The 15,791-nt window shown below is 41.8% G+C and overlaps 1 protein-coding gene across 2 annotated transcripts in view; it reads right to left on the bottom strand.

The window, feature by feature from the left end:
• The window catches only part of ASAP2 (ArfGAP with SH3 domain, ankyrin repeat and PH domain 2), a 127,071-nt gene that overhangs the window by 39,969 nt on the left and 71,311 nt on the right, over positions 1-15,791 (bottom strand). For both annotated transcript variants that reach the window (XM_075269132.1, XM_075269133.1), the window contains exons 4-7: positions 15,007-15,081; positions 14,348-14,397; positions 11,355-11,484; positions 9,395-9,480 (exon numbers count right to left, since the gene is read on the bottom strand). In XM_075269132.1, the coding sequence (XP_075125233.1) occupies positions 9,395-9,480; positions 11,355-11,484; positions 14,348-14,397; positions 15,007-15,081 (341 nt within the window). The remainder of the gene's footprint in view (positions 1-9,394; positions 9,481-11,354; positions 11,485-14,347; positions 14,398-15,006; positions 15,082-15,791) is intronic.

Below are 15,791 nucleotides of genomic sequence, written 5' to 3'. Positions count from 1 at the left end.
GACCTCGCGATTTATTTATTTTTCCCAGAAGGGTGGAAATTTAGGAAAACTAGAAACTATATGATGACAGACAAAGAGAAAACTTACCAGGATCTTGGAGAAGGTCTTGCGGAATGGGTAGAATTAGATTTAAAAAATTTCTGCCCCTTTAAAGGATGTTCCGCACACGGCATGAAAATGTATTTGACAGCATTATATAGAACTTGAAATCCCGTCCCATAGAAATATTATGTGTAAGTACATTATCGGATAAGAGGGAGGGGCGCAGTTTTCTATGCTATGTCCTTGAGACTGATGGGTTTCATTGTGATATGAACACTGTAGGGCTATTCAGCCGCCACTCAGGCTCTTCGTCAGCGCAGTATGGCAGGCTCAAAGTGATGGCCACGCCAAAACCAGAAAAATATTGTATAAATAAGTTTATTCATGCACTCTATAATAAATCCCTGGAAAATAAAGGCCTTGTTAATAAAGAACGGCCATAAATTTTTAGCAACGAAAACAAACGCCAATTTTAATTCCATAAATAAAAGCGCCTAATTAAATTTGTTTGAGGACTCACACTTGCGTTTTCACAGTCGGATTCCCTTTTGTTCCGACATATAATTATCTAAATGGGAGCGCTGTACTGTGACTTCGTTGTGTGTAACAATTCTCAGATAATATGTGATCGCAACATATACAGTCGGCTTCATTAAAGAGAAGCAGAAAATGGAATAAAAGAAAAAAAAAAATCCAAAAAAAAAAAAAAATCAGTATCAATAGGACGCCAATTAAAAAAATGTGTACAATCTGTAGAGGTGTGGATTCAGTATTCAGTGCCTAAGATCTTTAATGGAACTACTTTCCGGGATATAATGTATGAAGGAAATGAAAAACTAACAATATATGTAAATTAAGTATTACAAATCGCCCCATTTGGGTGTGATAACAAGAAAGGTAAACTAGGCCGAAGGGCACACGAGATAAAAACACTACTCTATTACTGATAAAGGGCAGCACAGGTACTAGGTATATTTAAAGGGAATGTGTTGCCTAGAAATGACCTATTCTTTAAATCGTGATTTTAGGTTAAACATATTTTTTAAGAATTTTTGGTGATGTTTTTAATTTTTTTTCATTAATGGCTTATTTAAACACAAATATTTTAAAAGGGATTCTACCATTACAAACCTTTTTTTTCTCGTTGACACGTAGGAATAGCCTTAAGAAAGACTATTCTTCTCCTATCTGCCGTTCGGTTAAAATCCCGTTTTTTGTTGGTATGCAAATGAGCACTGGGGGCGGGCCTCATCACTCAAACAGCACTGGGGGTGTCCCCAATGCTGCAAAAGAACTCTCCAGCATCGCCTCCATCATCTTCAGGAACGGGGTCCTCAGGCGTCATCTTCCGGGGGTTGGCTTCAAACTTCTAGGCCTCGAGCCTAGGACAAATCAGACTGCACATGCCCGCCGGCCACAAGAAAATGGCCGCTTACAATACTGTTGTGAGGCCTAGAAGTTTGAAGCCAACCCCCGGAACAAGACGCGCGAAGACCCCGTTTCTGAAGAAGATGGAGGTGCGCTGGAGAGTTCTCCCGGAGAATTGGGGATGCCCCCAGTGCTGCGGGAGAACTCATTTCTATACTGGTGAAAAACAGGATTTTAACCGAACGGTGGGGCGGAGAGGACATCTGAAGGTAGGAGAAGAATAGCCTTTCTTAAGGCTATTCCATCATGCCAACGAGAATCCCTTTAAAAACAAATCCGGAAATTTCTAACTTTGGCCACTAAGCCTAAAACACTTCCAGTTTCCAATAAAAGGACCACACAATGGTCTCGAATATATACCCTATACTCTTGTATAGGAGAGTTCTGTGGTCATTGTGTAGAGAGGGTAGTAGATAAGCTGTAAAACTAGTGGATTCTGGTGTTATCTATATGATCGCTACAATCATCAGTGTGCTGTAAGTGAGGTAGCTGCTGCAAAAACTGCTGAAAACAGGAGTTCTCAATATATTAAATTATATTATACTATATATTACAGTGGACAGTGTCAAAACTGCAGGGTTGCGAATTTTTAATAAAGATCAGGAAAAATCTTTAAAATTTTTTTACATTATGCTTAAATTAATATAAAAAAAATAATTTTCTAGCAACACATTGCCTTTAAAGGGAATGTATCACAAGAAAATGACCTAACTAATAAACGGCTACCAAGTTTTATGTTTAATAAAATAAAAAAAAATTGAATTTTTTTTTCCAATTTTCCATGTTACATTTAAATAAAAATAAAAAAGTACCATTCATAGCCAGCAATCTGCAAAAGAAGCCAGCAGCAACTGTACATTTCCACTGAGCAATGCAGTAACACCCGTTAATATCAACCAAGGCTAGAGGATATGCTTTATATTAGAAAATGGGGCCTTTACACCAAGAACCACTTTATACTAGGGATGTCAGAGAACCCTCTACCTGTGACTACTGTGCGGTGTATAGCAGGGCACCAACAAGTGCTGAAAAGGGAGATTTACTTCTTTAAAAAAAAAAAAAAAAAAGGCACGTAATGATTTATAGCCCAACATTTTTAATAAACTAAAGTAGAAACCAGACAGCGATGCCAAGGAACGGCTCCAAGTTCTGGTAAGACTATTATTAAATCAATAATCGTGACTCTTAGAGGAGGCCCATTCTGTTCTCATCATCATATATTATTTAATATTTAAGTCGTCTACGGGTTAAACATCTGGAGAAGTCAGAAATCTTATAACATGACTGGCGAGGGTAGTGAGCCAGACTAAGTCTCCTATAACTATGCTACTACATGCAAAGTGATGCACTGTATAACGGATTGTGGTACCTACAGTATCACGTATAGTATATCACTCAGGCAGACTGAAAGACTAGAGCTAGATATTGATATCTGGTATAATATGGTGCCTGTCAATAATGTTCTCCATTAGAAATTGTGATGCGAGATGGATATCATCTTTATCATTCACTTCTACTGAAGTTCAGCTCAGAAACTAAAAAAAAACCAGTAGTAAATTAACACCCCCCCCCCCCCAAAAAAAAAAAGATCACATCAAACATCTCACACCATTAAACCACTGTGTATTCAACTATAAAGCAATCAGATATGTCCATTCTGCTGCTACCTTTCACTCTCCCCATCATACTCTTGAACTCAAATGCAAAAAACAAAAGTGAGAAACTGCACCTGCATCTCCCTCCTCCCCCTCGAGTTTACAGTTTTACACTAGATAGATTTCTGATGGTTGAGGTGGTTTCTGATCTTTTACGAATCTATAGTGAGGGAAATGGAGTAGAAAGTGGGGGCAACACGGTGGCTTAGTGGTTAGCACTGCAGCCTTGCAGCACTGGAGTCCTGGGTTCAAATCCCACCAGGAACAACAACATCTACAAGGAGTTTGTATGTTCTCCCCGTGGTTTCCCTCCATTCTACAAAGACATACTGATAGGGGAAAAAAATGTGCATTGTGAATCCTATATGGGGCTCACAATCTACATTTAAGGAAAAAAAAAAAAAAAAAAAGGAAATGGAGTAGAAAGGCTGCTCTAAGGTATCGAAGTCAAGAACGAAGCAATGGTTCACCAAATATATGGTAGTTAGAATGGAGCAAGCTAGAGGATGGGACGGGATCACAAGTCAGAAGATAAGTCAGGAATTTATATCAGGAGGGGACTGTCATCCAGGTGGTTGAACCAAAAGGCAAAACAGAAGTGCAATCCAGGAACAAGGCTGAGGTCAGGACACGGGAAGTGGGTTAATAAAATAACACCTAGCCTGGAAAGGACTAAATCTAAAATGTCAGGCATGATACAGAAGCTGCAAATCCCAGAGACTGACATCAAACATGGACATCTTATACAAAAGCAACCAGATAGAGCTGTCAGCAGATATAATGGGTGTTGTAGAGGCTCACCACGGGAGCAGGGTGAAATGAGCAACACATATATTACACATATATTAAAGTGTCATGTATTCACATGTTCAGATTGATGCTGTAATTTCCTGGTTCACGTGTGATAAAATGACTTGAAATAAAAATATCTCCCCCTGTGAACCATGAAGGTTGAGATTAATAGGAAACATATACTCCCGGGTCTATTCATGGTAGAGAAGAGGCTGATATCACAATACAGACGGGCTACAGATGACTTATTCCGCAGAACAATCTTTGCCATAGTGTTACGGTTATTATACAAGTTCAATCATTTTACAAGACTGATAGGCTTACTAGGTTCTGTTCATAAGGGAGCCATGTCAGCCATGATGGATCTAGTTTTGACTGTGGACAGACCCCATAGTTGTATAATGAGGTCTGTCAATTTTATCAATGTCAGACAGCAGGCACAGTGCGATAACTCTTACGTCTCTTACGGTAAAAATAAAAAAATAAAAAAATACTGAGACCCCTGACGGAGAGTGAATAATGTGTGACCAAGAACTAAAAATACTGTTGAGGGCAGCAAAGCAAAGGGGCAACATGGCAAGGTTACAGCCAAAGTCGACATATTGACCTAGCCTTACAGACAGGCGGCCATAAAAAGAAGATAGCACTTATGGGTTAATGGGGAATTTACTTAAAGGGGCTCTATCAGCAAAATTATACCGTATGAGCCCCACATATGCCTGAATAGCCTTAGAAAAGGCTATTCAGGTACCGCTAATGATATTTTAAAAGCCCCTCGTTTTAAACTAAGACCGTAAAAACATATATGCAAATTATACTTACTGTGCACGGTGGACAGTTCATGCACTGGTGGACGTCATCTTCGGTCCCGCCTTCCTCCGGTGTCTTCTTCCAGCGACATCCTCCTCCTTCTTTTCACTGGCGGTTCGTGTTTAAATCCCGCACGTATGCAGTATCGCTACTGCGCACGCTTCGGCCCCATTTTTGTCATATTTCTAAGGTATCCTTAGTTCCCCTTAGAAAAACGCGAGCGTACTGCGCAAGGTCGCGAACTTCCATTGAAAAAAATGGCACCGGAGCATGCGCAGTAGCACTCTGGAGGGAGCGTTACTGTGCAAGCGCAGGATTTAAACACAGCCCGCCAGTGAAAAGAAGAAGGAGGCGTGGAAGGAGGACGTCACTGGAAGACGACACCAGAGGAAGGCGGGACCAAAGAGGACGTCCACCAGTGCACGAACCGCCCACCGTGCACAGTAAGTATAATTTGCATATATGTTTTATGGTGTTAGTTTAAAACGGGGGGGGGGGGGGGGGGGGCTTTTAAAATACCATTAGCGGTGCCTGAATAGCCTTTTTAAAGGCTATTTAGACATATGTGGGGCTCATACAGCATAATTTTGCTGATAGGGCCCCTTTAAAAGGGAGAGTGACTAGAACCTAGCCCCGCATATAGGTTAGGATCATCTAGCTCTAACCTGTGTTGTCCCTTTGTAAATCACTGCCTGTGTTGTGGAGATGGTGTTTTTGTCAATATGCAAATTAGCTATTTGGCGCAATGAGGGAGTTGTCATTGCTCCAAAGAATTTATTTGCATATTGATAAATTCACAACAGGAGAACACGGTTGGGTTAGGGTTAATTGCATCAATCTATCATCGAGCTGGGTTAAAGGGCTCCCTTAAGGAGACATATCAAGAGCAAATAAGTCCTCTTTAAAAGAAAGTATATTAGAAGCACAGACCTGAAGTCCTATATATTTATATGTATGGCTGGGTTAACGGTCATGTTTGAGACAGGCTGACCACCACTACAATACCCTGGTCAGCCATTAACCTCTTATACAAAGTAATAGCCTCATTGGCAAAACAATAAAAAGTTACCCACCACAAAAACCCCTTATCAACCAAAAGTGGTGGCTTTAAGGCTGACACCGGAAGACAAGGAAATGCTGTTACACTCCTGATATTTCTCGCCACTAATAATAACCAGTCACACGGGGTTATTTTTATACGCGTCATCCATAGGTGATATATTCACATTTCTGAAGGTTTCTCACATGAGCTGAAATAACAGCTGCCATTAAATAATAGGAGGCTCTGCGGGACACGGACACCTCTGCTCTCTGCTTCCCCTGATCTTCACAACAGGCTTTCATGTAATACCGCACTTGTGATGTCGCACAGAGATTGCTCTACTGAACTAAACCTAGAAATGATTCTGAAAAACACCCCTTCATCTTCCGCCACCGAGTTACTAGTCTGGTCTTTGAGCAGGTAAGAATAAGGAAATATTTCATGGTGTTCAGTAAACCACCGACAACCCAGCCTGGCATGTGACTGGCAGCACCTATACAGAGCAGCAATGTGTGTGCGCTTTATAGTCCGTATATTGATTGCTCTTTTATATGGAACTATGTAGTTGTGGTAGTGTCAAGAAGGGGTTTGCAGTAGTCTGGGACACACCTCCCGTCTCATCATTGGCTCAGACTGCTGTTCTGCCCCTCCTCTCTGCAGCTCTGCCTCCTCTGATAGGCTGCTGTTTATACCACCTGCTCACCATGAAGTGTTCGGGGAACTGATTTCTATTACAGCAAGGGCAGAATTATTATTACGGTAAATACAGATTACTAATCTACCAGTGAGAAAAGGAAGATTATTGAGTAATTGATGCACATACTTAAAGGAATGAGACGCAGTAAGAAGGACCTGGAGGGTCACTAAGTATTAATATGTTATTTACAATACAATACCTTAAACCATGGTGACCAAGACATCCTCATTTTTTTTTTTTTTTTTTTTTGAAGGTACTACAGACAACATCGCAATCCAATTCTCTATGATTACCACAATCCATTAAAAATATACTGTATACACTACCAACCAAGGACATCAACCAGTATGTGATCTGGAACACCAGCCATTATACCCCCATTATAACACAATACAATGTCATCTGCATATTCCTACATATGACCTCTATAGCTGGAATGTTTTTGGAGGTCTGCCTTCAGATTAGCGGAAGGCAGACACAAAAGAGCTTCCCGTACAGATTTCCATTCCCGTTGAAGCCACCCTTGGTTTGGCTTAACCAAAAGCAGGAAAAGCTGCAATAAGGAAAAACGTGGGAAAATGGCCTTAATTTAATAAAATTGCAATTTTTTGCACCACCCCTGACTCTTTGCCCAAAAGGTGGGGCATAGTGAGGTATGCTGTCGTTGCGGTGGAATCCACCTCAACAAAAAATCTACCTCTCATTCATTTCATTGGGAGGTAGAGGCTTTATTTTTAGCGAGATGAAATCAGGTAGAAGAAGAAAAAGCTTAAAACTTTCAGGAAATTTGCTGACTTTGCTGCTGCCAGTAGGAAGATTATCACAGATTTTGCAGGTTGTGCTCTTCTGCAAAATCTGCTGAGTGACCTGACACTTTATAAAAATAAATAAGTAAATTATATATATATATATATATATATATATATATATATATATATATATATATATATATATATATATATATATATATATACACATACATACACACACACTCACCGGCCACTTTATTAGGTACACCATGCTAGTAACGGGTTGGACCCCCTTTTACCTTCAGAACTGCCTCAATTCTTCGTGGCATAGATTCAACAAGGTGCTGGAAGCATTCCTCAGAGATTTTGGTCCACATTGACATGATGGCATCACACAGTTGCCGCAGATTTGTCGGCTGCACATCCATGATGCGAATCTCCCGTTCCACCACATCCCAAAGATGCTCTATTGGATTGAGATCTGGTGACTGTGGAGGCCATTGGAGTACAGTGAACTCATTGTCATGTTCAAGAAACCAGTCTGAGATGATTCCAGCTTTATGACATGGCATTGCATTATCCTGCTGAAAGTAGCCATCAGATGTTGGGTACATTGTGGTCATAAAGGGATGGACATGGTCAGCAACAATACTCAGGTAGGCTTTGGCGTTGCAACGATGCTGAATTGGTACCAAGGGGCCCAAAGAGTGCCAAGAAAATATTCCCCACACCATGACACCACCACCACCAGCCTGAACCGTTGATACAAGGCAGGATGGATCCATGCTTTCATGTTGTTGACGCCAAATTCTGACCCTACCATCCGAATGTCGCAGCAGAAATCGAGACTCATCAGACCAGGCAACGTTTTTCCAATCTTCAATTGTCCAATTTCGATGAGCTTGTGCAAATTGTAGCCTCAGTTTCCTGTTCTTAGCTGAAAGGAGTGGCACCCGGTGTGGTCTTCTGCTGCTGTAGCCCATCTGCCTCAAAGTTCGACGTACTGTGCGGCGTTCAGAGATGCTCTTCTGGCTACCTTGGTTGTAACGGGTGGCTATTTGAGTCACTGTTGCCTTTCTATCAGCTCGAACCAGTCTGGCCATTCTCCTCTGACCTCTGGCATCAACAACGCATTTCCGCCCACAGAACTGCCGCTCACTGGATGTTTTTTCTTTTTCGGACCATTCTCTGTAAACCCTAGAGATGGTTGTGCGTGAAAATCCCAGTAGATCAGCAGTTTCTGAAATACTCAGACCAGCCCTTCTGGCACCAACAACCATGCCACGTTCAAAGGCACTCAAATCACCTTTCTTCCCCATACTGATGCTCGGTTTGAACTGCAGGAGATTGTCTTGACCATGTCTACATGCCTAAATGCACTGAGTTGCCGCCATGTGATTGGCTGATTAGAAATTAAGTGTTAACGAGCAGTTGGACAGGTGTACCTAATAAAGTGGCCAGTGAGTGTGTATATATATATATATATATATATTTATTTATTTATTTAATTATTTTTTTGTGTGTGTCTCTATGTATTCATACACAGATAGCTACATAGATAGACACAGAGATGAAATGTATAACTGCTTAATAAGAATACATTGTATTGCAATTTTTGCTCAAAAACAGCGCCCCTATTATACATGGCCTGTGATAGTACTGCAGCACAGTAAATCTGCAATATCCAAAGTTTCACCTAACCATGCTTAGCAGCAGGGGGTTATGCAAGTTTTTATATTATTGACCCATCTTTCGGATAGGTCCCTAAATTAGGTTTGTGGGCTAACAACAGCCCCTGCACTGATCAGCTGTTTACTGAGCAGTGTACAAAGCCAGAAACAGATGGCTCTGTACACTGTTCAGTGCCGGGCCTGTAATAGTATAGCCCATTCACTACGCAGAGCACTGAGAACAATATTTGAGGCTACCTCTTGGCTTCCAGTAAACTTTGAGCCTATTCTTAGCAGATACCAGGGTTCTTAATGTAATCCAATATCTCAGGGACTAAATGAACAGCATCCTTGACTAGGAGTACATGACGCATTTCAGTTTCACTAATGCAACTGAATCTGAAGTATTAACATATACAAACTCCTATGGGTGATGACATCTTGAGAAACCTTATCTTCATCAATTCAATAAGAGCGCCCAGACACAAGGTGAAGAAAGCGGAACTTACTTGCACTGGGCATGGAAGTACTTTATTAAATTCTGCAGTAGGTCCACTCCTTTCTTGATCTTAATTTCATTGACTTTCAGCAGGTACTGTCAGAAAACATGAAAGGACACTTTTATTTCAAGGTTTGCATTATAAGAAAATCTTGCTTCATTTCATCAACCCTGAAGGATGATTACAAGCGACAGGCGGGAGATCTGGGGACCTATTGTTACACGCACGAATGTGCAATATTGTTAGAAAACATCAGCGCCGCAGAGCTCTCCGGATTACCTGGGCAACCGCTGCACATATAAAAGAAAATACACCAAATGGAGGACGTGCCGCACAAAATGACCCCGCTGCAGAAAAACTGGAACATCTTGTTTCTGTACATTTGTTCAGTCGGCAAGGTAAAATCACTTTTGTCGGAAGTTCAGAGAGTACTGTAATATTCTCAATAGTCTCCAGGGGCTTTACAGCCACAGAGGAGGAAACGCTGGCATATAACCGGGCCTTGCCACCCAAGTGCCCTTCTCGCCCCCGAGTCAGATCCAAATTCTGACTTCTTTTGCTCACAAAAATGACTCCTTCAAAGAAAAGCCTTATGAAGGTCTATAGGATAATAATGGGACTCTTTATACTGCAATCTCTGGATGATACCCCAAATATAAGTATAGGACGCGGATTAAAAGCAAGTTATGGGGCCCGACTGACCAAGGGGCACTACTAAGAGTTGTGGCCTGTAAGGGACAGTTTACATGGCAGTAAGTGATTAGGAATTTGAGGAAGGTCTTGCACCTCAGATTCTTCTCCAGTTCCCAGCCCTGTGCATCCTACAGCACATAGCCAAAGCAGGGCTTTCCGCTGCTAGTTTACTCGCCAATTATCCCCAGACACGATGGGGTTAAACAGCCCTAGTCTCGTGCAGTGGGCTCTGGGGCTGAATCAGCTGCAGAATCTGCAAAAAGGACAACGTCTGACAATGCCTTCCACAGAGTATTTTTCAGGTGGAAATGCAAATAAAAAAATTAAAAAAAAAAAAAAAAAAAAAACTGCAAAAAAACACTAGTGTTTTTTTCTGCCCTACCCCATTCATTTCAATGGGAATTGCAAAGCAGAATCCACCTGAAGATAGAGAAATAAAGAAGTGTCATGTCCCAACAGAAAAATCTGCTTTAGATTCCCATTGAAATGATCAGGAGAATGGGGAGGCTTTTTTTTTTTTTTTTTTTTTTTTTTTTTTTTTTTGCAAAAAGCTCAGTGTGAGCATACCCTATGGGTGGAAGAAGGCCATTACTAGCATATGGCATGCACTTTTGTTACACAAAGGGTTTGCAAGGTTCAAAACATATTAGACAGGACATAAGGGACATTGGACACTGGATAGTGAGGCATCCACCCTGCCGGCCACCAGGGAGTGAGGCACCCGACCCACCAGCCACAAAGGAGTGAGACGCCCACCCCACCGGCCACAACGGAGTGAAGCGCCCACGTCACTGGCCACCAGGGAGTGAGGCACCCACCTAGTCAGCCACCAGGGAGTAAGGCGCCCACCCCACCAGCCACAATAGAGTGAGGCACCCACCCCACTGGCCACCAGGGAGTGAGGCACCACCCCACCAGGGAGTGAGGCGCCCACCCCACTAGTCACCAGGGAGTGAGGTGCACACCTCACTGGCCACCAGGGAGTGAGGCATCCACCCCAAACATATTAGACAGGACATAAGGGAATGAGACACTGGACACTCGGTAGTGAGGCACCCACCCCATCAGGCACTAAACCACCAGACACACTAGGAATTGAGGCACCAAACGTTAATATGAGGGTCTAACTACAGGAGACAATATGTCTTTATATGTCAAACAACTTTGGCAGAAAAAATAAGCCCTATGACTATTTTGTAGCCAGAGAAAGTGATGACACAGCCAGAGCTCCACAATGTTCCAGACCGCCCCGTCCTGGATTAATCCATCACTTTACCTCGCACATCTGCAGCTGAAAGAATCGTCGCTCTTTTTCCATCTCCTCAGCGATTTCAGCACCACTGATCTCGGTACGGATCATCCCGTGTAACTTTGCATGCTCCTTTTTTTCTTTTTCTATTTTAGTCCTAATAAGAAATAAAGAAAACAGAGATAAGACAACAACCTCTGAACCCCATATCACAGGACGTGGACTCTCTGAAGTGGCCCCAAGATGGCACAACAGTCTATACGAGAGTCCATGGGAATGTATTATTAGACACATTAAAGGTTTACTACCAAATCAAATGAAGAAGGGAACAATGGCTGACATGTGGGTGACTATCCGGCATGGTTTTCCAAGCATGACTCACTTTGGTCTGAACATCTAATCCTTTGTGTTAGATTAAAGACCTTAGACAACAGCCAGGATAAGTGATATGAAAGATCAAACATGGCGGAAAGTCCGGAAAAAATACTCCACTTGTATGTAGATGGAAGCGATAGCTTTGGTTCTCCATTGCAGTAACTGCATATATAATAGATAGATAGATAGATAGATAGATAGATAGATAGATAGATAGATAGATAGATGTATATTATCCTTAAAGGAATTTATCATCCAGATATTCAATCCTAAAACCCAGATACTGACTATGTTCCTTTTTTATTCTAATCTATTATTTTTGATATTGTGGATTTTTTTAAATTTTATCTTATGTACATGATTACAGAGGCAGCCATTTTGTCTGAGCTGCTGTTAGCAGCAGAGATATGTTTTACAGCAGTCTCATGGACTATTGGAAAGTGTAGATCTCTAAATTGCCAGAAAACTAGCCGATTTTTTTTTATTTGCATATAAAATTCCAGGTTTTCACATAAAATTCCAGGATTTCCTTTAGTGCTCAGTAGTTCCTGCGCCCCTCGCGTCTCCCCCTAGTCATCTTCTACGTATTCAGAGACAAGCTGACAGAAGCACGAAAACCAAATCTAACAGATTGGTCACTTTCTGATCCATTACATGTGTCTACTGAGCTGTGACATTCAATGGTCCCTAGTGGATAGGTATAGGGTCAGATGGCGGTCATGAGCATTTTACGAAAAATACAATATTGGTTAGTTGGCTTGTTGGAGTAAGCATAAAAGCAGAGGAACGTAAAGCACAAGGAAATGTAATTAAAAAAAAATACACGGCAAGCTGAAAACGCCACATGGGCCCAGATTTACAGGGTTAACTACGAATCCTGCAAGGCCTTCTAAAGTACAAGAGAAGACGTAGACAATAATGTAACATTCACCTTACACCGTATACATACAATAAACACAAGCAAATATACATCGGCATGCTCAGAATAATGGAAAAGGCGCCCACATTATGGTTAAGCTCATTGCAATATTACGATTGGTATGATCTGACATGGGAAATTCTGGGTAAAGCAATTTTGCATTACAGTGATAAAGAAAAGAGAATTAAGAAAATGGAAAAATAGAAGGAACTTCTCCTTGTTTTCCGATACTCAATGGATTATCTCACTTTAAGAAATGGTGGCCCATAGCTAGACGTGCCAAAAACGCCAGTTTTCAAGGTCAATTCTGACCATCATAACGCTATGGTATGTCCTAGTGATGGAAATCACATGTTAATATGTATATGTTGTCGCCAAGACTTGCATCTCTCTGGTTGCCATATATCTCCGCTCAAAAGATTTGGAGGAAGCTGCTACACCTGGTTAAAGCCGCCCCTACACATGAGAAAGCCATTAGCTAGCAGCTTTTCTTCCATATTCCCTGATCTACATACACACTTAATTCAGCTGAGTGTGCATGTGTTTTCAACACAGATGGAAAAAGAACACTGCCTGACATCTCTGGATGTGGCTCATGTCCAGTTAGAACAAAGAAATCCACTGCCCGAGCATTCTCTCACCCATCATTTGCCATCAGGGAAGAGCCTCATGAGACCCCCAGCATATATTAGATAGTCGGGCACTCCTGCAAGGGGCCCTTTTATCCAATTCTGTCCTAGCTTAGAACGAAGACCTGGTTCACATCTGCATCTGTAATCCGTTCGGGGATTACAGACTACCAACCGCATTGGCAAGTGGTGTGCAGTGAGAGCACATGGACCCCATAGACTATAATGGGGTCTGTGTGCTTTCCGCACGGTCTCTGCCCGGAACATGCGGACAGAAAAGTAGCTCCCGATCTACTTTCTTGTCCACATGACTTGTGCAGAGACCGTATGGAAAACACACGGACCCCATGTGTTCTCACTTCACACCACTTGCAGTAGTCTGTTCGGGGAAGGGGGGGTCCCAAGCAGACTCCCCGAATGGATTACCAAACGCAGATGCGAACCAGGCCTAAAACATTTCATCATTTCAGATGCTGGAAAGACATGTAGGTTGTATGCAGAGCACACATTCTTCATGCCAGCATCTGGAAACCACAAGTTGTAACTTCCACGTCCACCATATTTTGCAAATTTACGGCCTGTCAATCTTTCATCAACGGGAATAGTTTCCAGCTAAGGCTAGGTTCACATCTGTGCGAGTCTCTATAGGAGAATCTACTGGAGAATCCGCCAAAAATTGACGGAGAGAAAAGTCCTGCACTGAAAACTTTTCTCTCCGCCATTTTAGTACTGAAACCAGTGAAGAGAAAAGTCCTCTGTGCAGGACTTTTCTCTGTGTCGATTTTCAGCGGATTCTGTGGCAGAGCCTTCTACGGACCTGACGGGTGCCCGGCGAACCCCTTTGAAGAATACATAACAAGGTCTCTTTATCACAACCCCATTATAGTGTATAGGATCCACGGGTAACTTCTGTTTTAGTGGACTTGCTCTCTGTCATTCGAGTACCCCAGCATATCCGAATGACAGAGCCCTGCACGAGTGTGGACCTAGTCTTAGCACCAGAGTATAAGATTTATCCACACATAACCAGGAGACAAGGAGATGTACAGAAAAAGGGACGTCAGCCATCTTTCCAGCTCACTTGGCTAGTGACTTACACTTTTGTTTCGTAGTCTTTCCAGGCTTTATCAAAAGGCTTCTTTAAATCCTGCAACACAAGGAGATGGAGACAAGAGTCAGAGAGGTGAACACTACAATCCATACAGACCACTATATGAAATATATGCTATATCCAGAGAGTAATCTGAAATTGGGAGGTAGAAAATCCAGGATTTATGCAAGGCTTCCAGTAAATCCTAAGGACGTCAGCAAGACTAGGATGAGGATAAATCCTCCATAGTCAGTAATATAAAACTAAGGCAACCCCAAAGAATACAGATTACTATGAGACAAAGGAAAAACTGATAATTAATATACAGCTAAAGATGGAGAGTGCCCCTTCCACAGCCAGTGATGTCACCTTAATTTATTGCAGGCCTGTGTACAGCTCAGTCTCACCCAAGTGAATGGGGCCAAGCAATAATACCAAATTTTTGGCAACACAACTCTGAGGTCTTGTTTTTTGTGGGATGACTTGGAGTTATTGGCATCAATTTGAGGTACATGAAAAAGGCGGACTCCCCAATGACCATAACATGACATTTCCTAGCAATAGATCATACATTTACAAGACTAGAATACCCCTTTAAGTGCTGTCCACATTCATCATGATTAAGTATATTGTACTCCGAATAGTAGAAGGATAACACTCACTTACCCCTTTAACTCCTTTTAGATCTCCCTTTAGTAAACTATCCAGTGGGAATGTTATAATGTTATTCATATTCTGAACCTACAAAAGCAAAAACAGACATAAGTGTTAATGCGATTCATCTAATATCAGAAATGATGGATCATTGTGGAAGGTACAGGACTGAGTCCCGACTATTCTCTTGCACATATAACAATATATAAAACATTTGTGATTGATGTTATGAGTCCTGTAAGGAAAATTTCCCAAAAGTGCATTTTTTATTTTTTTGTGTAATGCTTCATTAATCCTGGGATGGCGCTGTGGTCTGGTTACTGCACAGTAGTAGTATACCCAGTCATCAGGTTATTTTTAAGGACCTCGCTCAAAAACAGAAACGATCCAAAACAGGCGACCCCCTTTAACAAAACATCTTATGAAGGACAAGGCACAATGACACAACAGATACCATCATTCCGGGTCCCACAAAAGTGACATCTGCTTCGGCAGATATGCTTTAGCATTCATATAATGGACAACATAATGGATAACCTCATCTCAGGCCGATCCATCCAAACGTAGGTTTAGTGTCTTGGACTACCAAAGTACCACTGGCCTAACAGTGGTTGCAGCTGAAACCATGGGTCAACCTCAACACACTAGGGCCAATAAAACGTCTTTGATCTCCTTTCTGATTTCCTGGCAGTCTGGGCTCTGTACATTTATTATCTCTTCCCTCTGGGGCACTGGAGTAAAAAGACTTAGGATACACAGCCTACCACTGTCAGAAAGGAAAAAAATAACCTTTACTA

The sequence above is a fragment of the Leptodactylus fuscus genome, chromosome 3 (genome assembly GCF_031893055.1).
Source record: "Leptodactylus fuscus isolate aLepFus1 chromosome 3, aLepFus1.hap2, whole genome shotgun sequence".
In the NCBI taxonomy this organism is placed as follows: domain Eukaryota; kingdom Metazoa; phylum Chordata; class Amphibia; order Anura; family Leptodactylidae; genus Leptodactylus; species Leptodactylus fuscus.
The sequence above is the reverse complement of the archived record's forward strand: the minus strand, read 5'-3'. Positions and strand labels throughout refer to the sequence as shown.